Source organism: Martes martes, assembly GCF_963455335.1.
Source record: "Martes martes genome assembly, chromosome: 5".
Lineage (NCBI taxonomy): Eukaryota > Metazoa > Chordata > Mammalia > Carnivora > Mustelidae > Martes > Martes martes.
In genome coordinates this window covers 96,615,274-96,639,923 of record NC_137892.1, presented here as the reverse complement: position 1 = coordinate 96,639,923, position 24,650 = coordinate 96,615,274, and the positions used below count along the sequence as shown (strand labels likewise).

At 36.3% G+C, this 24,650-nt stretch overlaps 1 protein-coding gene across 2 annotated transcripts in view; it reads right to left on the bottom strand.

Annotated features, from left to right (window-relative positions):
* Window positions 1–1,900: 1,900 nt before the first annotated feature.
* The window catches only part of FNIP1 (folliculin interacting protein 1), a 156,696-nt gene continuing 133,946 nt past the window's right edge, over window positions 1,901–24,650 (bottom strand). For both annotated transcript variants that reach the window (XM_080805058.1, XM_080805057.1), the window contains 4 exons: window positions 23,760–23,928; window positions 11,636–11,833; window positions 7,271–7,386; window positions 1,901–5,012 (listed from right to left, as the gene is read on the bottom strand). In XM_080805058.1, coding sequence (XP_080661184.1) covers window positions 4,934–5,012; window positions 7,271–7,386; window positions 11,636–11,833; window positions 23,760–23,928 — 562 coding nt within the window. In that variant the 3' untranslated portion in view covers window positions 1,901–4,933. The remainder of the gene's footprint in view (window positions 5,013–7,270; window positions 7,387–11,635; window positions 11,834–23,759; window positions 23,929–24,650) is intronic.

Sequence of the window (24,650 nt, the reverse complement as noted above, 5' to 3'; positions counted from 1 at the left end):
AACACCAAGTCCATGGTCTGCACTCCAAAACAAGGATAAGCACTACACTCTCTAACCTCAGCCTTTATATCTAAGTCCTTCCTACTCAAAGCTACAGTTCCTCAGCTCCCCTTGTACCTTCACCTTGGGTTTGGTCTCTAGCAAAAACAAATACCAGATTATCTTTTTTTTTTTTTTAAAGATTTTATTTATTTGAGAGAGAGCGAGAGAGAGCATGAGAGGGGAGAAGGTCAGAGGGAGCAGACTCCCCATGGAGCAGGGAGCCCGATGCGGGATTCGATCCCAGGACCCTGGGATCACGACCTGAGCTGAAGGCAGTCGCCCAACCAACTGAGCCACCCAGGCGCCCGAGATTATCTTTTCTAATATGTTTGTCACCACATACAGTTGGAAACCATTCTGGTCTGAGCAAACGGACGCTCATGGAAAGACAGTATGATCTCAGATTAAATTCTGTGTTACAGATTTTTTTAAAAAAAGACATTATTTCTTACTCAGACAGAGATCACAAGTAGGCAGAGAGGCAGGCAGAGAGAGAGGAAGGGAAGCAGGCTCCCCACTGAGCAAAGAGCCCGATGTAGGGCTCGATCCCAGGATCCTGGAATCATGACCTGAGCTGAAGGCAGACGCTTAACCCACTGAGCCACCCAGGCACCCCTGTGTTACAGATTCTTATTACCAAAATCATTTCTGCTTCTCAGAAATGTTCCAATATTTCTCTAAATTTGTATTCAGCAACAGCACTTACTGACACAGGTACCCAGTTATAAATCTTTAAAATATCTGATGGAGTCTTCCCAAATACTTTATATTTCCTCTCTGCTTTAAAATAGTGCACTTGGGGTGCCTGGGTGGCTCAGTTGGTTAAGCGATTGCCTTCGGCTCAGGTCATGATCCTGGAGTCCCGGGATCGAGTCCCGCATCGGGCTCCCTGCTCGGCGGGGAGTCTGCTCCCTTTGACCCTCCCTCTTCTCGTGGTCACTGTCTCTCATTCTCTCTCTCTCAAATAAATAAAATCTTAAAAAAAATAGTGCACTTTCTTTAGTCAAATATAAGAGTGATACATACACACACACACATATATCACATGTATATATTTATATAAAATGATGTGAAAACAGGCACTACAAAAAGTCACTGGTCTAATCCTGCCTCCTGACCTAAGTCTGCCCAAATCAACTGGCCTGAGTGACATAAGGTAGCATCTCAAAAGCCTCTTCAGGAATGAATCACTGCTGTAGACCTGGCACTCTGGACTGATGAAAGAGCTTACTTACCCTATAATGAAGATGAAGAGGATAGACTTGCTCAGAATCACATGCAAATCAGTGAACAAAGCAGGATTAGAACCCAAACCAAGCATTTTGGTTTAATTGTAAAGTCCATGGTAATTTGCATAGAATACAATGTTCTTAACCAGTTTACATGGCTTCTTCTAGGTTTTAAATATTTTTAGTTTGTTTTCAAAAAAGCAGTTGAAATTTTCTATTTGTCATCATGAGGAACAGGACAAATGGAACACTATACCAGTATATTTTTTATGACTATATTTTCATTCATCAGAATATAATGTTAAATTCTCCCCACAACAGCTAGAGTCCACAGTGGGGAGGCTGGACAGATTACCCAGTAATAGCAGCAGACAAGAATTACTAAGCACGTGGGGTGTTCCATGCATTGAGATAAATTTTTAATGTTCATTATGTCACTTGATTCACACACCACCTCAGAAAGTAGATTCTACTAACCATTAAAGAAATACGGGATTAAAGAAGGACTTTATGAAAAAGGTCACATATCTACAACTGCCACACATGTGAAAACTATAGAAGTGAGTGGACACCAGAGTCCATAATATTACATATGCCTTATTTACACATGAAATAAAGACCAACATCATCCATCAAATTGATGTGTGTTTATTGCACAAATTTCCCCTAGAACTGGGAGGTTATTATAATACAGGTGTACATTTGAGAAATGTATACAGAACAAGGAACAAGTATGTACATTTACATATTCCACCATCTAAATAACTTAAGAGAAAGCAGAACAATCTCATAAGACATCCACCAGAAGTAGGCATTGTGTAAAATTGTTTTTTTTTTTAAAGTGATCATCCCCAGTGTATGCCAACTGCAACAAAACGAAATCTGTGCTAGTACGTTTATTGCACTTAACATTTTCAAACTCAGTATTAAGACATTAAAAAAATCCAGGAATATTTCAAATCAAACCAATTAGTTTATATACAAGGAAAAATTAGTTTTAAATCTATAATGTAAAAGATCCCTTTTTCATTTCCTGTTGCAACAGTTTTTTTTTTCCTGTTGAAACAAACAGGTTTTTAAAAATATGTTAACACATATCTGTCTGTACCATAGGAAGCCGAAAAAATTATTTTGAACAGGCCAAAACTCTTCACATTCATCATAATGATCACACTTTAAAGAAGTAGCAGCTCATTCCTTGGGCTTTGTGTAAAGAAAAACAAGACTATGATGAAGGCAGTAGAAATTACAGAGGGTTAGGAATTATAAAACTCAGGAATCCTATAAGGATTAATGATTCCATAAGAAACTATAGGCCTCTTCCTTCTGAGCAAAGCTTAGTTTTCTTTTCTTTTTTTTGAAGATTTTATTTATTTGAGAGAGAGAGACAGCAAGAGAGAGCACGCGTAAGGAGGATAGAAGCAGGTAGGTCCCTGGGATCATGACCAGAGCTGAAGGCAGACACTTAACTGACTGAACCACCAAGGTGCCCTGCAAAGCTTAGTTTTTTTGTTTTGTTTTTTTAAAAGATTTTATTTATTTATTTGACAGAGAGAGAGCACAAGCAGGGGGAGTGGGATAGGGAGAAGCAGGCTCCCTGCTAAGCAGGGAGCCCAATGCAGGACTCGATCCCAGGACACTGGGATCATGACCTGAGCCAAAGGCAGATGCTTAAATGACTGAATCACCCAGGCACCCCCAAAGTTTTAAAAGGAACAGTAGGATGGGCCATCCATTTATTGAAGACTAGATTTCCTAGATGATAATTAGAGATTTCAAACAGGACTTCGAATAGTTTGATAGTTACATGTCATTCTGAACTACAGTAAAAAAAATAATGTACAATGGCCCACCTATGAATCTGTCTATATTCTGAATTCTGCCAAAGAGACTGATTTATAGAATTCCAACCAATAAAAGAGGGAAGAATTTCAATAATTAATGGAATAAGAATATTAAGCCAAAGAAAACAGATCCATAAATACTCTTTGGCAGCAAGTCATCCATGGGAGACTCAGGTACTAGCTGGGACCAGTTGATAGGATGCAGGAACAAAAGTGATTGCAGGCACAATTTCAGGTTTACACTCCATCAAAACAACCATTTCTTGTCTAGTTGGAGATTTCTTGAATACATAAAGAACAAGGCAAAAATGTGATCCAACACTATAAATTCAAGGCCAAAGACTAAACAAACCGCAGAAATTTTCCTTAATTACTGAAAATTCAAACAGCAAGAATGAATGTATTATACAGTAATTATACTTAGTAAGAGAATAAGCAAGGGGTTTTTTTAAGCTAATCAATTAATTATGATGAAAATAGTCCATGAAAGCAGAAACCAATTTCACATCTAGCATTAAAAGTATCTTTGATCAGATAAGTAAAGAATAAACTATAATGTAGTATTCAAGTAAACTGAGGTAGTAGAGCATATTGAAAACTTTATCTACCCATCTTTCTATTTACATTACTTACAAGAGTTTGGTTCCATATTAGCCTTTCTCATAAGCAACACTCAACAATATATACAAAAACACTAATAACTGAAAAGTGAAAATATTTGAAAAAAAATTAGATTTTGGAAGGGGGGCTGTCAGAAGAAAGAGAATAATCTTAAGAATTTATAATAAGCTCTATTAGTGTAAACTGAATATTATGAAGCAGTGAAACAAATATTCAGTTCCTGTGGGTTCAAGAGGGGCTGATACTGAAAGCAAAAGCCTTGGCTACCTGAGCGCTTTTAAAGAAAACAGTATTATTTTTCCCAATGCTTTGGTGTAATTTTTAATCCTAATTTTCATTTATTAAATTAGATGCAAATATGTAAATATTAACATTTATAAGAATTAGCTTATACTTATAAACAAAAGAAATGGTATAAAGTAGTATTCTTATTTGGGGAATCTACACTCCTCAGCCTTAAAAAAAGATCAGCTTTAGTTACATTTTAAGGTGTGTGAACAGAAAATTCACCAGAGAGTAACATTTAAACATTATTTACAATTGATACTAGTTGAAAATATTATTTTAAAAAAGGGCATGTTTACCAATCAATTTTGTATTTCTACCTCTGTTTTAAAAAATAGATACGTATGAACACTTGGATGGATAACATACACACATTTACACTCATTATTCTGGATTTATTATAACTAACTGGCTGTTTAAAATACTCTGAGAAATACCCCAAAATTAGCTATTTTGAATTGAAAAACAAAAGAATAAGCTTTTATAATCTATCCATACCTTAGAAATAAGGAATTAAAACTAGTGAAATGATTATTTCTGAGCCACTGAATCATCAAACATCCACCACTGTTTATGAGTGTGGCAACACGGGAGTGATCATATGAAATTCCTTGATGTTATTACTCATTTAGAAATTTCTACACTTTGGCTTTTTCAAATGCTTTCCCTCAAAATTATTTATGCTATTTTACTTTCACTTGCTTAAAAGTATACCACCACCCAAAAGTCCAGCTAAAAGAAAAAAGCAATCCAATGATCACACAATGTATACTGCAACACAGGATACCCAGGCACTTGACTCATTCAGATCGAAGTCTAACCGGGAAAAAAAACTGCCATAAATGAATGTTGCATCTACTTCCTTAGTTTCTGTTTAACTTTCTACCAGAGTTAATTCTAACAACCTTTATATTAAAGAAGTATCTGAGCAACATATGGAGAGTGAGTGCTTGCTACAGCAGCCAGAAGAGGAAGATCACTGGATTCAATCCTGAAATAAAGAAAACAAAAATCTCAGTTTAGGGTTTCTGTAACCAATACATGAGTCTCACAGGCAATAACTGTTACATACCACATCTCAGCAGTCAAGAACCTAGGCCACTCTGGCCAATAGGAAAAGGGTAAAAAGGGAATTAATGATAACACAAAGTAGAAATGCTTCAGTATGTAAAAACCAGAACAAAAGATTTTTTAAAAAACAAAACCACTGAAACCCTATTAGTAACTAAGTCATGGATGTAGGAAAGCATTTCACTGATCTGCTAATAGAACAGGCATCAGGGCAAGGCACAGTATCTTAAGAAATACAATAAAGTCTAATAATAGAGTAATTGTGTCCACCATATGGTCTTGGATACAAATGTTTCTACAGAAGTACTTGGGGGGGTCCCTGGGTGGCTCAGTCAGTAAAGCATCCAACGAACTCTTGGTTTTGGCTCTGGTCATGATTTCAGGGTCATGAGAAAGAGCCCTGCACAGGGCTCTGCACTCAGGGCAAGTGGAGACCACTTGAGATTCTCTCCCTCTTCCTCCACCCTACCCCCACTACACACACACATACTCTTTTGCGCGTTCTCTCTCATAAACAAACAAACAAACAAACAAATAATAAAATAAAATAAAATAAAATCTTTTTTTAAAAAAGTACTGAGAAGAAGTAATGGGGGCTGCTGCTGCTGCTTTTTTTGTAATGGAAGCTTCTTAAAAATACATCTTTAGGGGCACCTGGGTGGCTCAGTGGGTTAAAGCCTCTGCCTTCGGCTCAGGTCATGATCTCAGGGTCCTGGGATCGAGCCCCACATCGGGCGCTCTGCTCCGCGGGGAGCGTGCTTCCCCCTCTCTCTCTACCTGCCTTTCTGCCTACTTGTGATCTCTGTCAAATAGATAAATAAAATCTTAAAAAAAATACATCTTTATTATAGACTTATTCATATAGAATAAATCTGAATAAAATCACGTATTTTTTCAGCTAGTTGCTTGAGAAAGATGAAAAAGTTTGGCAATAGCCAGCAGTAGTAGGAAGAGTGTGCTTCCTGCTGACTGTGAGTCTTTATTCTGATACTTTTTGGACAACCTTTAGTATTACCTATCACAATAACAAACAATATCCATCAAAAATTTAATACATACGTCCTTTAACCAAAAATTCTACTTCTAAAAATTTATCCTATGAACTTCAAAGATTTATATTCATTCCAGCATTGATTTATAATAGCACAAAACCTGAAAATAATCTAAATTCTACTATATAATGAAATGCTATACAACCATTAAAAGTAACAAGATAAATCAGTATGTACTTATATTATATGAACATTTACGATATATTAAAAGGCAAGTAGCACCATGATATGTAGAAAATAAATCAATTTATACTTTTTATCCTATATATTTAAAAATTCTGTAAGAAGAAACAATCCATTAATTGTGTTTGGGCGAGGATCAGAAGTTAGGGAAAAGACACTAACAACTTAATTTTCATTTTATGTCAAAATGCACTGTAAAATTTGGTTATATGCATATTACATTAAAAACTAGTTTAATTTCTTTTAAATGATGGCATGACACATACAGAATCATCTATATCCAATCTAGATGATGAGGAGTAATATTAATGAAAGAATTTAATTTGGTTTCTGACACGGTTGCTACTTGATATTGTTCCTCTCTCCCTTCTAAAAAGCTCAATTTAAAAAAGTTCCAGCTTGTTTCAATTTATGCAACTAGGATTTGGGGAAATAATTCACACACATACACACACACACACACACACACACGCACGTAGCCATAGAACGAACACAGGCAAAGTGACTAGTGACTACAGACTATAATGAAAAGGGCTAATCAGTGTTTCCCACCAATTTCCTGTTCCTCCTTCAGTTAGCATTTTAGAAAAATGTCTTCTTCCCAGGGATAACTGCAAAGCAGACAGACACAATATAAAAATAATGGAGGAGTAATAATATGTAGTTAATGTACTACCACCCACAGAATGATGTTACTTCAGTCAGCTCATTTGGATGACAGGGCAGATGCTGGGAAGGATGAGTTTACAACATATGTAAATTACAAGTTTCTCAACTTACTGTAATAGTATAAGGGACAATGTCTTTCAGATCAGTGGAAGCCAGGGATCTGCTTTTATATGGTACAGAGCAACCCAACTGATAACAGTGTCCAACTTCTAAAAAGTAATTCTGGGAATATTCTTTGCCTAAAGAAAGTGCAATGAGAAAGCCACAAACATACCCTAGAACCACTCCTAGTTCCTTGACGTGAACACGCATCTGTCCCCTCAGGTACTCAGACAGCATTCTGCTCTTGAAGTATAACTCCTGTAATCGGTCTTCAAGATGCATTACACACTGCAGTTAAGGGGGAAACAAGAACCAGGTAAGAAAATAGTTTCTACTTCGAAGTAATGGTTTTCCAAGGCATCATGGTTATGACAATTCAGTTTAGTTATTCCCACATAAACTAAAATTTGGAGCACAGTTTTAAAGCACATTTGCTTTAAATTTTAGCTAAAAGATTGTAATTCTTTTCTAGTTAATATCAGAATTAGATCATACAGAGTTTTTGTTTTGTTTAAATGTAAATTATACATAATGAAAATTTACCATTTTAACCATTTTTAAGTGTACAATTCAGAAGCATTAAGTACATCCAAAAAGACATGAAATTATCATCACTACACATTTCCAGAACTTTAAAAAATGTTTTTATTCCAAATTTGATAAATGTAACACTCCTAAATTGATGCATATCAAATTTATTTACACAGGAAAGGCTGCATTCTCCAGCAGAGAGTTAAAGAAAAACATTGGCAATAGCTCACAGAAAATGCTCAGTAGTCCTTACTAGAAGAGAGATGTTTCTAAGTTAGAACATTAAAAACTAAAACGTACACACTTTATTTATTATCAACTAACTTGCTCAATTTAATAAAATAGGTGATTCTGCATTGATGCTATACATTTGAGAAAAATACATGAGTTTCAGGTATTAAAACACTAAATTCCTTCAGAGTATTCCTTTCCAATGAAAATCAACTGTTAAAACTGCTAATAGGGGGTGCCTGGGTGGCTCAGTGGGTTAAAGCCTCTACCTTCCACCGAGTTCGTGATCCCAGGGTCCTGGGATCGAGCCCCGCCTCGGGCTCTCTGCTCAGCGGGGAGCCTGCTTCCTCCTCTCTCTTTGCCTGCCTCTCTGCCTACTTGTGATCTCTGTCAAATAAATAAATAAAATCTTTAAAAAAATAAAATAAAATAAAACTGCTAATAGGGGCGCCTGGCTGGCTCAGTCAGTAATGTGTGGGACTCCTGATCTTAGGGCTGGGAGTCTGAGACTCACATTAGGTGTGGAGCTTACTTAAAGAAAAAACACCAAAGTGCTAATAAAAACCCACTTTCTGCTTGGAAAAACAAAATGCAAATTATACCCATATACAAATATATATAAACTGCATATATAATTTACATATATCTGAGAATTTACCATATTACCCTTTTTTTTTTTTTTAAGTAGGCTCCATGCACAGCATGGAGCCCAGCACAGGGCTTGAACTCACAACCCTGAGATCAAGACCTGAGCTGAGATCAAGAGTCGTATGTCTGATTGAGCCACCCAGGCACCCCCCATATTACCCATTTTTAAGTATACAATTCAGTGGCATTAAGTATAGTCACAATGTTGTGCAACCATCATCCCTATCCACTTCCAGAACTTTTTTTCATTATCTCAAACATTAACTCTGTACCCATTACATAAAAACTCCTCATTCTCTCCTCCCCCAAGCCCTTGGTAATCTCTATCTACTTTCTGTCTGTATGAATTTGCCTATTCCAGAAACCTTATTTAAGCAGAATCCTATAGTATCTGTCCTTTTCACTTACTCTTCTCAGCGTAATGTGTTCCAGGTTCATCCATATTGTATCAGAATATATCAGAATTTCATTCATTTATCTTGGCTGAAATATTCCATTCTATGTATTATACCACATTTTGTTTATCCATTCATTTGGTAATGGACTGAGATGTTTCCAACTTCTGGCTATTGCAAATAATGCTGCCATAAACATGATGGTACAATCTTTTTGAGTCCCTGCTTTCAACTGTTTTGAGTATAAACCCAAAAGTAGAATTGCTGGATCACTGGGCAATACAATGTTAAACTTCTTGAGGAACTGCCAAAGTGTTTTCCCCAGAGGCTGCACCATTTTGCATTCCCACCAGCGATGCACAAGGGTTCCAATTTCTCCACATTTTGGCTAATACTTGTTGTTTTTGTGTTTTTGATCATAACCACACTTATGGGTGTGAAGGAGTATCTCACTGTGGTTTCGATATGTACTCTCCTGAAGATTTTTTCATATGTGCATTGACCATGTGTGCATCTTCTTTAGAGAAATGTCTATTTGCCTATTTTTAAATTGAGTTTTTCTTTGTTATTCTGGATACCAATTTCTTTGAACATATATGATTTACAAATATTTTCTCCTGTTCTGCAGGTTGTCTTTTCACTTGTTGATTATGTCCTTTGGTGGACAAAAACTTCGATTTGACAAAGCCCCATATATCTGTATTTTACTTTTGTTGCCTATGCTTTTGGTGTAAAATTCAAGAAATCCCTGCCAAATCAAATGCCATAAAGATTATCCCCTAATGTTTTCTTTGAACAGTTTTACAGATACTTTAAGCACTCAATTTAAGTCAGATTCAAGTTTGAGTTCGTTTCTGTACATGGCATAAAGGGTTTAACGTCATTCTTTTCCATGTGGAAATCCAGTTTTCTCAGCATGATTTCTTTCAGGGGCTCCTTTCCTCTTTGAATTGTCTTGGCTCCCTTGTCCAAAACCAACTGACCATTTAAGTAAGGGCTTATTTTGGGGCTATTATATTCTACTGGCCTATATGTCTGTCCTTATGCCAGTATCACACTGTTTTGATTACTTTCACTTTGTATTAAGTTTTGAAATTGGGAGGTGTGAGTCCTCCATCTTTCTTCCTATTTTAAGATTGTTTTGGCTCTTCAGGTCCCTTGAGAGACCATGCAAATTTTAGGTTGAGTCTATTTCTTCAAAAAAAGGATGTCATTGGGATTTTTATAAGGACTGCTTTGAATCAGTAGATTACTTGGGGTAGTACTATGATCTTGATAATAGTAGGTCTTCCAATCTATGAACACGAAAATGTCTTTCCTTTATTTATGCTTAATTAATTTCTTTCAGCAGTGTTATCTAGTTTTCAGTATATAAGCCTTTTGTGCATGGTAAAATTTATTGCTAAGTAATTTATTCTTTTAATGCTATTTTAAGTGCTTTCTTCATTTTAGTCTGTTCATTGCTAGTGTATGTAAATGGAACTACCTTTGCAAGCTGATTTTGTATCTCGCAATTTTGTTGAATTCATTTTTAGCTCTATCAGGTTTTTTTAATTTTGTTTTTAATTATTTTTGTTAACATATAATGTATTATTTGCCCCAGGGGTACAGGTCTGTGAATCATCAGGCTTACACACTTCACAGCACTCACCACAGCACATACCCTCCTCAATGTCCATAACCAAACCACCCGAACCCTACTCCCCCACCCCCCAGTAACCCTCAGGCTCTATCAGTTTTTTTCTGTGGAATTTTTAAGTCTTCTACATTTAAGATTATGTCATCTACAGAGATAATTTTACTTCTTTCTTTCTAATTTGGATTCCTTTCTTTTTCTTGCTTAACTGCTCTGGTTAGGGTTTTCTAATAGTCTGATGGAGAGAAGTGGTAGAAGTGGGCATCCATGTCTTATCCGTGATCAGAGGGGTAAAATTTTTAATATTTCACCAGTGAGAATAAGGTTAGCTATGGTTTTGTCATATGTGGCCTTTATTATGTTATCTACATAAGTTTTTAAGTAAGCTGTATTTTATTTGTCCTAACAAGAAAAAAAGAAGAACTTTGAAAGCTGGAAATGCTGTCTTCAGTAAGAGGTTACTCAGTATTATGAAGAGGGTTCCTTCAACGTTCTGACAGGAAAAAGAGGCTCCAGAAAGCATTGGCATTCTGCACAAAGCTTAGAGATACCACATATCCATAACTTACGTGAAACTAGTCAGGCACCAAATTCTAGCTGCCGAAACCATACAATATATAGGTATGTACACATCCCCTTGGGCTGCCATTATAAAATGGCACAAATTCAGTGATTTAAACAATAGAGAATTACTTTCTCACAGTTTTGGAGGCTGGAAGTGAGAACGTCAGGGTGCTAGTATATTCCAGTTCTGGCAAGAGCTCTCACCTGGGCATGCAGACGACTGCCTCTGGCTCTGTCCTCACAATCTCTCTTCCTCTTCTTAGAAGATCCACCAATGCCATCATGAGGGCTCCACCCTCATCACCTAATCTACCCCTAATTACCTCCCAAAGGCCCATCTCCAAATACCATCAGAGTGGGTGTTAGTGCTTCAACACAGGGATCTTAGAGGAACACAAACCTTGAGTCCATAACATCTTTTTTTCCAGGAAACAAAGAGGAAGCTAATAGCAGTATTCAATGTAGGCACATTCTAAATAAAGTTCAGTCACCTATCCGAGTGCTAAATAATTCAAGCCGTACACATACTTACAAAATTTGGAGATAAGTTATGTTTATAAAGCTGAAGAGTGGAATGAAGCAGGTTGGACACAAGACTGGAAACTAATACTTCCTTTCCCAATTTATTATCTGTCATTCGTCTCTGGCTACTGGCCACTTGCACAGTCCATTTATCCATATCTGCTATAATACAGACAGCTTCTGCTATTGGTTCATCCAACACTGGATGCTGGAAAAAAGAATTCATCTTACGATAAGCAAATGATGTTTTCAAATAAATGTTAAAGAAAATAAGGCAAGAAAGAGATATTAAAAACAGAATAAAAGAATATTAAATTCTGACAGTTACTGTCAAAGAATCCTTGACAGTAGAAAATGGAATACTGAATTAACTCAATTAACAAATACCCTGAGAAACCTTAAAGAAATCATCACTGGGGACACCTGGGTGGCATTGGGTAAGCATCTGACACAGGTCATGATCTCAGGGTCAGTCTCCCTACTCAGCGGGGAGTCTGCATGAGATTCTCTATCTCCCTCTACCCCTCTCTTCCCTCCAAATAAATAAATCTTAAAAAAAAAAGAAAAAGAAATCATCACTGTAGAAATTAATTGCCAGAACTTTGTATTCTTTTTTAAGTTTTTATTTAAACATTTTAACATTTAAACATTAATATTTTTTAAAAAGATACAAAAAGAATTCACATGAGCAAGTCAAAGGTAAGGTTCTGTGCTAACTATCCCAACTTGTCAGACATTAATTTGATTGAGCACCTCAAGGACTATCACTTGATTAGATTATATGAAATACCTTGCTGCTTATGTTCGCTGGATTTTTCTGTTTAACACAATGTACATCCCCAATATGGCTAACAGCAATTAAAAAGGAAACAAATCACCAGGTACTAACATGATTCTCCAAGACATATGGTTAAGTCAGAAAGAAAAAGTCATTAAACACCTAGACACATGTGCACGCATGCATCCACATACATATATTATATCCATCCCAGTTACATTTTTTAAAATCAGTATCTGTATCTAAATGCAAATGTATAGAGAGAAGAATGAAAATACTCAAATCAGACTCTATCATGAAGATCTCTGTGAAGAAGTATGAAATATGACGAGTACAAATATGGTTGTCTTTTTGCCTTTGTGTATCTTTATTTTGTTTGAATTTCTATCAGAAGCATTTACCCAAATGATACTTTTATAATTAGAAAGTTCAAGGCACAACGAAAAATATTTTAAACTAACATACACAAATAAAAGGCCCACAACATGCAGCTGTGCCCTTGGCTTCTCATGGTTTATACACAAAGACCAAAATTGACAATTAAGTACAAAGCGCCACTATCAAAAAGAAATGATGGTGGAAGGAATGCATGAAGGAAGGAAGGAAGGAAGGGAGGAAGGCAGGAAGAAAGATCCTACAGTGCTCAGTATATCAACATCTTTCTATATTTGGAAAGCTAAGGATTTATTCACCACTGGCCATATGGAACTGCATAATAAAACTGAGATTAAAAACTGTAATTTGAGGGGTGCCTGGGTGGCTCAGTGGGTTAAAGCCTCTGCCTTCAGCTCAGGTCATGATCCCAGGGTCCTGGGATCGAGCCTCACATCAGGCTCTCTGCTGGGCAGGGAGCCTGCTTCTCCCTCTCTCTCTGCCTGCCCTCTGCCTACTTGTGATCTCATTCTCTCTCTATCAAATAAGTAAATAAATAAATAAAATCTTAAAAAAAAAAAAACACTGTAATTTGAAATACTTGAACCCAGTGGCCTTTATCCTTTTAAACCTGTACTGTTACTACAACTTTATAGCAAAGAATGTAGGTTTGCTTCTTGGTAACACCAGGGTTGGCATGCCCAAAGGATATCCCTTTGCCCAATAAATGAACAACCACTATGAATAAGGCTGTTGGCTTGATGCTAACTAAACAAAGACAATGGACCTCACAGTCCAGTGTGGGAGATAAAAATAAATACATCTGGCTATAAAAAGACATGTGTAATAGACAAAACAGGTATCAAGTGCTGGGGTAGCAGAGGAGGGCAATAATGGGTTCTTGTGTGAGTGGGAGTTTCACAGTAAGAGTGACACAGGGACATAACATTTAAGTATGGATTGGACTGCTGGTGAAAAATCAGACAGGAATATGGGTAATTCTGTAAGACAGAATATCATGAGAAGACTTAGAGACATAAGTAGATGCATGTGACTAAATTAGTGAAATATGATACTGAGAAGCAGTGAAGAAGAGAATGGAAAAGAAAAAGCCTGGTAAGATACACTGTGAAAACTTTCCATGAAACTCTAAACTTTGTATTTGTTTTTATAAAATAGTACTCAAATAATTCTTATTCACCTCTTACCAAGAATAGAACATTGTTCAATTTGCCAACTTAATTACTGAAATACAATTTTGGAAATGGTACATATATCTAAAGATGTAAGGTATACCTTACATTTTTAAGAAACAAAATAAAAGTAAACATATTTTAATGTAAGTATTTCTATGGTTATAAAAGAAAAATAAGGCAGGAGGCATGATCAAAAAACCAACATGGAATAACAAACTGTTAAAGGCAGACTTCAAAAGCAGGGGGCATCTTTAGGAGATGATATTTATGAAGGGGGTACATCCATTATCCTCACAAGGAAATGCCTAAACAGATAATGAGAAAACAGCTACAAAATATACCTTGTTTAAAGGTTACAAACTATTTTAGAAATTAACTTTATAGCCATTCAATCAAAAGGCATGTGGCTAAGATTTTTTTCTTTTTTTCCCCACAAGTTTTTATTTACATTCTAGTCAGCCAACATACAGTATAACATTAGTTGCGTTTACAATACAGTGATTCATCACTTCCAAGCAACACCTGGTGCTAATCACTACACTTGCCTTCCTTAATCTGTATCACCCACTTTACCTCCACCCACTTCCCTTCCAGTAACCACCAGTTTGTTCTCCACATTTAAGAGTCTGTTTCTCGGTTTTGCCTCTCTTTTTTGTTTGTTTGTTAAATGGTTTATCTAACCAAAACCTACAAAAACTACTTTTTGGTAAAGAAAAGGGAATGGTCCCAAATCTGTAGTCTCCCAAGTGAGAAGGGCCTAAACACCAAGCTTATGATCAGAAATAATTCAAACCAAAATTGTTTTATAAGTTGTTGTTAAAGGCGGGGGGGGGGGGGAGGGAACAGTGCCAGTCATTCATTCTGACTGCTTATTTTCACTCAATGGACTGTCACATGCAAGGTCCTAATGTGATAAAATTTCAATTTATACAACCCCAGTCTTTCTCTTCATCATCAACTTCTGGAAAAGAAAGCCTATAACAAATGGGAGCGTATTCTCAAGTAAGACCTTGTAGTGGACTCCTCCACAATCTTTACTGAGCTTGTATCCAGCTTCAGATACTTCCCAGTCATAAAATGGAAGTAATTTACGTGAGAGAGAAACAGTAAACATAGTTTTATTTGGCTTAAACCTTCTTTTCTGAGTTACATGACTTCTGTAATACAAATTCATCCACAACCTTACCAGTCTTTTTTCTCCCCCAGGTATTTCCAGATTGTCAATACATAAACTCTCTAACCTCTTCTCAAGGACATACATACTCCCAAATCTCCACCTCATAACAAAACCTGATTTTTCAGTTGCCTGCTAGTATTCAGACATGGCCTTGTAAACTGCATGTTTGAACTAAAAATGTACAACTTCAGTGTACTCTCTTCAGAACTATCAAGTTTCTTTACTTGCCTTTCAAAATAAAAATAAGACCCCCAATGTGGCAGAGGGAACAGGCCTTAAAGACACTGCAAATTATAGTTCAAATTGGCATTGCCTTTTGGAGAAGAAACTAACCAACATCCATCAAGAACATGAAAATAATATTAACCTTAAAACCTGGCCAATAACCACATTTCTGGGAATCTAGCCTAAAGAAATTAACCTAAATTCTTAAAACACAGAAGTAGTATCAATGTTAATAATAACAGTAAAAGGAAGAAAAAGTTGAGCAACAGAGAACAGAGAACCCAGAAATAAACTCATGCATAATGCTCTATTAACATATGACAAAAGAGCCAAGAATATACTACAAAGGAGAAAGGATAGCCTCCTTCAGTAGATGGTGCTTGGAAAACTAGAGAGCCAGAGGCAAAAGAATGAAACTGGATCCCTATTTGTACACCATTACACAAAATTCAACTCAAACCAAATTAAAGATTTGAACATAAGACCCAAAGGCATAAAAATCATAGTAGAACATAGGGAGTAAGCTCTCTGGTATCAGTCTTGGCAATGATTTTTTGGATTTGACACCAAAAGCCAAGACAATGAATGCAAACTAAACTAAAATCCTGCTGCAGAGCAAAGGAAACCCATCAGCAAAATGAAAAAGCAGCCTACAGAATGGGAGAAAATATTTGCAAACCATATATCAGATAAGAGGTTAATATCAAACAACTCAACAGCGAAGAAAAAAAAAAAAAAAAACCCTAACAATCTGATTTTAAAAAATGGGCAGATAAACTGAATAGGCATTTCTCCAAAGGAGACCAGCAGGTACATAAAAAGATGCTCAACATCACTCATCTTCAGGGAAATGCAAATCTAAAACACAATGAGATATGACCTCCTATCTGTTCTGATGGTGGTTATTTAAGATGAGGATTACAAGTATTGTGCACTGTTGGTGGGAATGTAAAAGGTGCAGCCACTGTGGAAAACAGTATGGAGGTTCCTCAAAAAATTAAAAACAGAACTACCATATCCTTCAGCAATACCACTTCTAGATATACATATATTCAAAGACATGAAAACAGGCTATCAAAGAAGTACCTACACTCCCATGTTCACTGCACCATTATTCACATTAGCCAAGACAAACACACCTAACTTTCCATCAATAAATGAATGGATAAAGAAGATACAACACACACACACACACACACACATACACACACACACACACACACACACACAGAGGAATAGTATTCAGCATTGAGAAAGACGGAAATCCTACCATTTGCAACAATACAAATGGACCATGAGGGCATTCCGCTACACAAACTAAGTCAGAAAGAGAAAAGACAAATATTGTATAACCTCACACACCTAGAATCTAAAAACACAAAACAAAACAAAACAAAACTCACAGAAACAGAGAAGTGGGTGATGTGGGAGCTGGGGGAGGGGGAGGATGGAAGAAATGGGTGAAATCAGTGAAAAGGTATAAACTTCCATTTATAAGACAAGTAAGTTCTGGACATGCAATGTACAGCATGGAGACCATACTTAACAACACTGTATTATATATTCATTATATATTATATAGGGAATAGATCTTAAAAGTTCTCATCACAAGAGGGATGCCTGCGTGGCTCAGTCAAACATCTGACTCTTGATTTCAGCTCAGATCATGATCTCAGGGTCTTGAGATCCAGCCCCATGTTGGGCTCTTCAGTCAGTGGGTAGTCTGCTGGAGATTTTCTCTCCCTCTCCCTTTGCCCCTCCCCTGGCTCATGTGCACACACACTCTCTCAAATAATCTTTAAAAAAAAAGTTTTCACTACAAGAAAAAGATGTATAACTATATGAGGTAATGGCTGTTAACTCAACTTACTGTGGTAATTTAATATACATATATTAAATCATGTTATACTCCTTAAACTAATACATTATATGTCAATTATATATCAAAATAAAACTGGGGTAAAAAAAAGTTGAGCATATGACAAAACCACAGAATTACAATAAACATTAGAAACAATGTTAACAAAGTATGTTAATAATATGGGGAAATTCTCTTACATCAACTCTTAAGTAATAAAAGCAGAATTCAAAACATTAAATATAATGCCATATATAAGTAGGTATCTATATATACACATACATACATTTTATATACATGTATAATCTATATAAAAATACATATTTATACATAAAAATGTAAATTTTAGTGTTTTACTGTACAGCAGGAAAATTATGGCAAACCTAGATTAAAAACAAAGTTTGTGGAAAAAAATTATCAAAACCCTATATACATATATAGTATATATATAAAAAATGTATATCTGTAAATTACAAAGTGTGTGTGTGTGTGTATATATATAGCCCTAGTTATATATGTATATAAATACACACACACACACACAGAATAACAATGACAAGAAGATATAAGACAGAGAATACCTAATATATACAAAACACCACATAGCATAACTCTGGTATATAAACATTAGTATCACTTTCATTACAGTCAAGGAAACTAAGGTTCTATAAAATTAAATATCTTGTCTTAAAATACGCAGATAGGAAGTGGCCAAGTCTGGGTTTCATCACATGCCACATACTACATAATGTCTAGAAGAGGTTTTTATATTAAGAATGGCTGCCATCAAAAATTAAATAATTTACTATACACTGGGTGATTGAACACAATAGTAAAAATAATTTATTAAGTAATTTTTAAAAAGGATGGCTAACAATGAATGGTAGAGTTGGGAAAACTTGTGTTTAGCTTTCTACACATTTCAATCTTTTATACAGTAAATATATATTTAATTTGGTAATAAGAAAATGTTACTTTCTTAGAAACTGAGGAGAAAAGGAAAAAACACTTTACTAATACGGTTCAAACGAATAAGATTGTATTTTTTTTTAAAGTACTATCCTCATGAATTATCTATTAAAAGGCTCCTGTGGGGTTTTCCATGTAGGCACATAAGAAATAGTTCTCATGTTAGATGTGATGGTGATAAATTATGAGCACACAATAATTAAAACCATTAAGTATAAACTTTATACATGAATGGAGAAAATCACATGATAAAAAACCCAACCTGTCAGTGTTAAGATTAAGTTTGGTATTTTAATTTTCACTTCTTCAAAATTTTCTGTGATCTGCTTTGACAGTAAAATATCTTAAGAAAATTTAAGAGGGAAAGACTAGAAATGCAGTTAGAAAAACAGAGGGCAGACGACAGAAAGCTCTTACTTTTTACCATAGCGGAATGATTCCAAGGGCAACAGAAGGAGGACTACTAATATAAAAGTCTTGTGAGCTTTGTTAACGCCAATTTTGCTATTGTATTTACATTTACTTTTGTTCATCTGTTTTAGAGGCAGCGTTCTGTATATATTAAAGCTTAAGAGCATTTCTGAAGAACAGACAGCTCTGCATTGGTTTCTAGCTCTGCCATACCCTATCTAATATAACTTCAAACACCTCTCTGTGGTATATCTGAAATATAGAAATGATAGTAATAAGTGTTATAAAATTAAGTGAAGTATTACATTTATGTACTTGGCACACATTAAGGCTATAATAAAAACCAAATGCTTTTTATTATTGTTACTATTCCTCCTATTCCAAAGGTTAAAAACCCTTTAAACTGAAATGTTCTGTCTTCAGTAGGAAACAGCCAATTCCAATTCCAATTCCAGGCTTCCAGAAGCAACATCGAAGAACACAGTGTGGGGGGTGCCTGGGTGGCTCAGAGGGTTAAGCCTCTGCCTTCAGCTCAGGTCATGTCTCAGGGTCCTGGGATCGAGCCCCACATCGGGCTCTCTGCTCAGCAGGGAACCTGCTTCCCCTTTTCTCTCTGCCTACTAGTGATCTCTGTCTGTCAAATAAATAAACTCTTTAAAAAAAAAAAAAAGCACAGTGTGTGCTAATGGGTATAGATGGAGAGAAAAATGAATAAAATGAATGACTGAGATCAAACAGAAAGAAAGACAAGAGGACACAAAGAGCATTACAAGGACCCACATCAGATTTCCTAACCAAGTATTTCAACAAATACTGAGTACTCTGTCAGACAACAGGAGGACAGAATTGAAAAAAAAAAAAAAACAACAGAAAAGGTTATTACACTCTGAAGAATACCATTAACTGATACAAATTTTTTCCTGTGAAGCATTAAATTACTTATTAGTATCTTCCTCAGGCATTTTTTTTTATGTGTTGTACTACACTTACTCATATACGTACGTCCCTTACTTCCTCCATTACTAAGTAAATAACTTATGATCAGAAGCTATTTCTTTTTCATCTATATATCCCTTGGACTATCAGCACCATGTTCAGAACACAGTATATCAGTAAGTATTTATCTAACTGGTGTTAAAGAGCTGAGCAAGATGGCTTTTAAATATAAAGAACATGAGTTTTGATAACTTTCCTTTCAAAGTCTGTTTTTAATCTAGATTCTTCAGACTTTCCCAACTCTACAATAAAACACCAAACTTAACAACTTAGGATAATTTACTACAAACATAGGGCGTTTAAACCTTTCTGGTGGGCACCCAGGTGACTCAGCTGGTTAAGCGACTGCCTTTGGCTCAGGTCATGATCCCAGTCCTGGGATTGAGTCCTGCATTGGGCTCCCTGCTCAGCAGGGAGTCTGCTTCTCCCTCTGACCTTCTCCCTCTCATGCTCTCTCTCAAATAAATTAATAAATAAAAATCTTAAAAAAAAAAAACAAAACTTCTGGCTAATAATTAAGGGAATGCTTCCTCAATGAGCCATATTTTCTCACCTATGATTTTCTAGTTGGCTTTCTCCATTCCTTTTTAATGTTTTCACAAGGGGAAAGGAGAAGATTTGTTTAAAAAATTATTAGAATGACACATGGAAATTGAAGAAAGAAAGAGAAAATTCAACAAAAGCTGGAGACTTCGACAGTCCATGCTCAATAAATGATGCAATAACTACACAGAAAAATCAGCAAGATTGTGGAAAAATCAGCAAGAAAGCAGAAACCTAAAGGCTATCAACCAACTTGACCTGACATCTAGAGTACATTTCTTGCCCAGCAACAGGCGACTATTTTTTTTTTAAAGATTTCATTTATTTATTTGACAGAGAGAGCACAAGCAGGTGGAGTGGCACGCAAAGGAAGAGGGAGAAGCAGGATCCCTGCTTGGCGGGGAGCCCGATGTGGAGTTCAATCCCAGGACCCTGAGTTCATTACTTGAGCCGAAGGCAGACGCTTAACTGACTGAGCCACCTAGGCGTCCCAACAGGCGACTGTTTTTTTTCAACTACATGTGAAACATTCTCCAGGATACACCACATGCTGGGCCATAATATAAGACTCACTAGATTTAAAAGGACTAAAATCACACAAAGTCTGTTCTCTGACCACAATGGAACTAATTTAGAAATCAAGAAAAGGAAATCAAAGAATTCCACAAATATCTGGAGATCAAAAATATACTTTTACATAACCCATGCATCAAAGAAATGGCAAGGAAAATAAGGAAATATTTTGAAGAGAATAAAAGTGAAAACAAAAGATTAAAATTTATGAGCTTCAGTTAAAGCAGTGCTTAGAGGACAATTTAGAATTAAATGCCTGTATGTGAAAAGAAAAAATACTTCAAATTAATAACCTAATCTTCCACCTTAACAACAACAACAACAACAAACTACATCCACAGCAAGCAGAAGGGAAGAAATAATAAAGATGAGGATAGAAATTAATGAAAAAAAAAAAAGACCAAAAAAAAGGGAGAAAATCAGTGAAAATAAAAGTTGTTTTCCTTGAAAAGATTAACAAAATTAACACACGTTCAGCTAGGATAGGAACTGGCAAACTTTGATTAAGAGCCACAGAGAGAAAATTTAGGCTTTAGAGGCTATAAGGTCTCTGTCAGTGACTTAGCTCTGCTCCTGAAGCAGGAAAACAATTGCAAAGTATATAAATAAATGGGTGTAGTCATGTTCCAATAAAACCTAATTTTAAAAAGCAAGCCTATTTGTCCCATGGGCCACAGCCTACTCATCTTTGATGCATATGGGACAAAAATAACTATTAACAAAGCCATCAATATTCTTCGGAATATTCCACTTATAGGAGGTTTAAGAAAAAAAGGAAAAGCACAGATTACAATAATCAGGGATGAAAGAGGGGACATAACCAATGAACTTACAGAAATTAAAAAGATTATAAATGCGGGCGCCTGGGTGGCTCAGTCAGTTAAGTGTCTGCCTTCGGTTCAGGTCATGATCCCGGAGTCCTGGGATCGAGCCCCATATTGGGCTCCCTGCTCAAGGGGAATCTGCTTCTCCTCCTCCCTCTGCCCCTCCCTGCTACTCGTGCTCTTGCAGGTTCCTCTCTCTCTCACTTGCCCTTTCTCTCTCAAATAAATAAAATCTTTCAAAAAAATTGAAAGATTATAGGGGCGCCTGGGTGGCTCAGTGGGTTAAGGCCGCTGCCTTCGGCTCAGGTCATGATCCCAGGGTCCTGGGATCGAGCCCCGCATCGGGCTCTCCGCTCAGCAGGGAGCCTGCTTCCTCCTCTCTCTCTCTGCCTGCCTCTCTGCCTACTTGTGATCTGTCTGTCAAATAAATAAATAAAATCTTTAAAAAAAAATTGAAAGATTATAAATGTATGCTATGAACCATTTTATTCCAACAAATAAATGAGATCACTTAAATGTAATTAATTCCTAGAAAGACAAAAATTACCAAAATTGACTCAGGAAAAAAGAAAAACTTGGAATAGATCTAGAATGAGAAATTGAATCACCAATTTAAAATATTCTCATTTTAAAAAGCCCAGGTCCAAATAACTTCACATGTGAACTGGATTAAGCATTCGGAGGCAAAAATAGTACCAATCTTCCAGAAACTCTTTCAGAAAATTGAGGAGGGAACACACCCCATTTCATTCTATGAGGCAAGTATTATTCTGATATTAAAGTTAGACAAATGCATCACAAGAAAACTATAGACTAATATCCCTCATGAATACAATTCTAAAATTCATACTAAAATATTAGCAAATCATATCTAGTAACATATAAAAAAAACTACATACCATGACCAGGTGGGATTTTTTTCTCTAGGAATATACAAATTGGTTAATGTCTAAAAAAATCTACCACATCGGGGTACCTGGGTTGCTCAGTGGGTTAAAGCCTCTGCCTTTGGCTTAGTTCATGATGCCAGGGTCCTGGGATTGAGCCCCGCATTGGGCTCTCTGCTCAGCAGGAAGCCTGCCCTCCCCACCCCTGTCTACCTCTCTGCCTACTTGTGATCTCTGTCAAATAAATAAATAAAATCTTAAAAAAAAAAATCTGCCACATCTAATGTAATCTCTCACATTAACTGACTGAGAAAGAAAAACCGAATGATCATTATCAAATAAGCACAGAAAAAGTATTAGACAAAATGCCATATCCATTCATGATTTAAAGGTGGAGGGAACAAAGAAACTAGGACTAGTTTCTCCATTTGATAAAGGGCATCTATAAGAATCCCATCTAACATCATAATCCCAGCTAACATCATACTTAATAATGAAAGAGTCGATGTTTTCTCCTAGCATCATGAAGAAGACAAGGATGTCCGCTATTATTCCTTTGATGCAACACTGTACTGAAGGTTCTAGCCCATGCAATCAGGCAAGAAAGACAAAAGGCGTCCAGACTGGAAAGGAAGATGCAACAATGTCTATTCATCAATGACATGAACGTGTATGTAGAAAAACCCAAGGAATCCATACAGAAAACTACAAGAATAAAAGAGTTCAGCAAGGTTGGGGTACCTGGATGGTAAAGTGGGTTAAACACCCAATTCCTGGTATTGGCTCAGGTCCTGATCTCAAAGTCATGAGACTAAGCCCCATGTCAGGCTCCACACTCAACGCACAGCCTGCTTAAGACTCTGTCTCCCTCTCCCTCTGTCCCTCCCCGATACATGCCCTCTTTCTTTAAAAGAAATAAATCTTTAAGAAAAAAAAGGAGAGAGAGTTCAGCAAGGTAGAAGAATGTAAGATCAATATACAAAAATCAATTGTATATATAAGCAACGAACAATCTGAAAATGAAAAAAAACCACATTCACATTTAAGCATTTGTAATTTTCTTGATATCATAACTGATCTGATGATGAACATCTATGAATACATCCAATACCTTCTGTATTTCATATTTCTATTTGTGTAGATTCCTGGAACTCTCTACTTGCTCTCATGGTGACAGGTACAAACACACAGGTGCAAAAGTAACATATTAAGAGAACAATGATTGTGTGACACAGTGAAGTATAACCAAAAATGTAAGGTAAACTGGTTCTATCGGTTAACAAAGTTCATTCTAAGTAAATTCAAGAGCAGTGAAGGTAACTCACCTGCACAGCATGAGACAAATCAGATATCAGACACTGACGGAGCCTCTCATCATTCCCAATTCCTTGAAGAACAAAGTCAGGCACATAAGATGAACAGTAGCCACCCAATAAGGACCTCCCAAAGTTGGCAATGTTGGGCTGAACAGCACTCACTTCAATTAACTTTGACCTGGAAGAAAGGTCCCGAAACAAGGCATATCCAATTATTAATAAACATTTTATCAATAAAAAACTTTTTGGACTCTTCCTAGTCCACACTTCTAGTACCATCGTTTTCTACAAACTATACTCAGAGTAAAATCATCCTTAAGTAAAAATTGGCCTGAGTGATCAATGAGACCACAAAATACTCCTTCCTATCCAGAAAAGAAGGTGAATGAACAACTCTGTAATGACCTGGGTATATATCGTTCAAAAGAGACATCCAGAATGGTGTCCCTTGTATATGTAATACATTCTTAATAGAATCAGAGAATGAAAACCATCATCCAAAACAAAGTAGTTAAATACATCACAAACCCAAATCATGGAATATAACATTTCTAAAATATGAATATTCTCCTTGTATACTTGACCCACAGTATACATTTCCTGCTTTCCTTTCAGTCTTGGCGAAATTTATTTCTAACAGCCCTTTCCCACCTTCTCTGTGATCACCTCTCTCTAGTTGCCAGGCTCAGCGCAGGTCCATATTTGGGGGCATAATTCACTCCTAAGCTACCTGAAACCTCCTAAACAGTAAGGTATCTCCCACATACAAACATGCTTTTCTTTAATGACTTCACATAACCTTTCCGGGGTAACTATGGGGCTTAGCCTTTAATCTTTCCCTAAAACCACATGGTAATAGAAGAAAATCTCTCCAGGACAATGATGTCTTGTTTTATATTA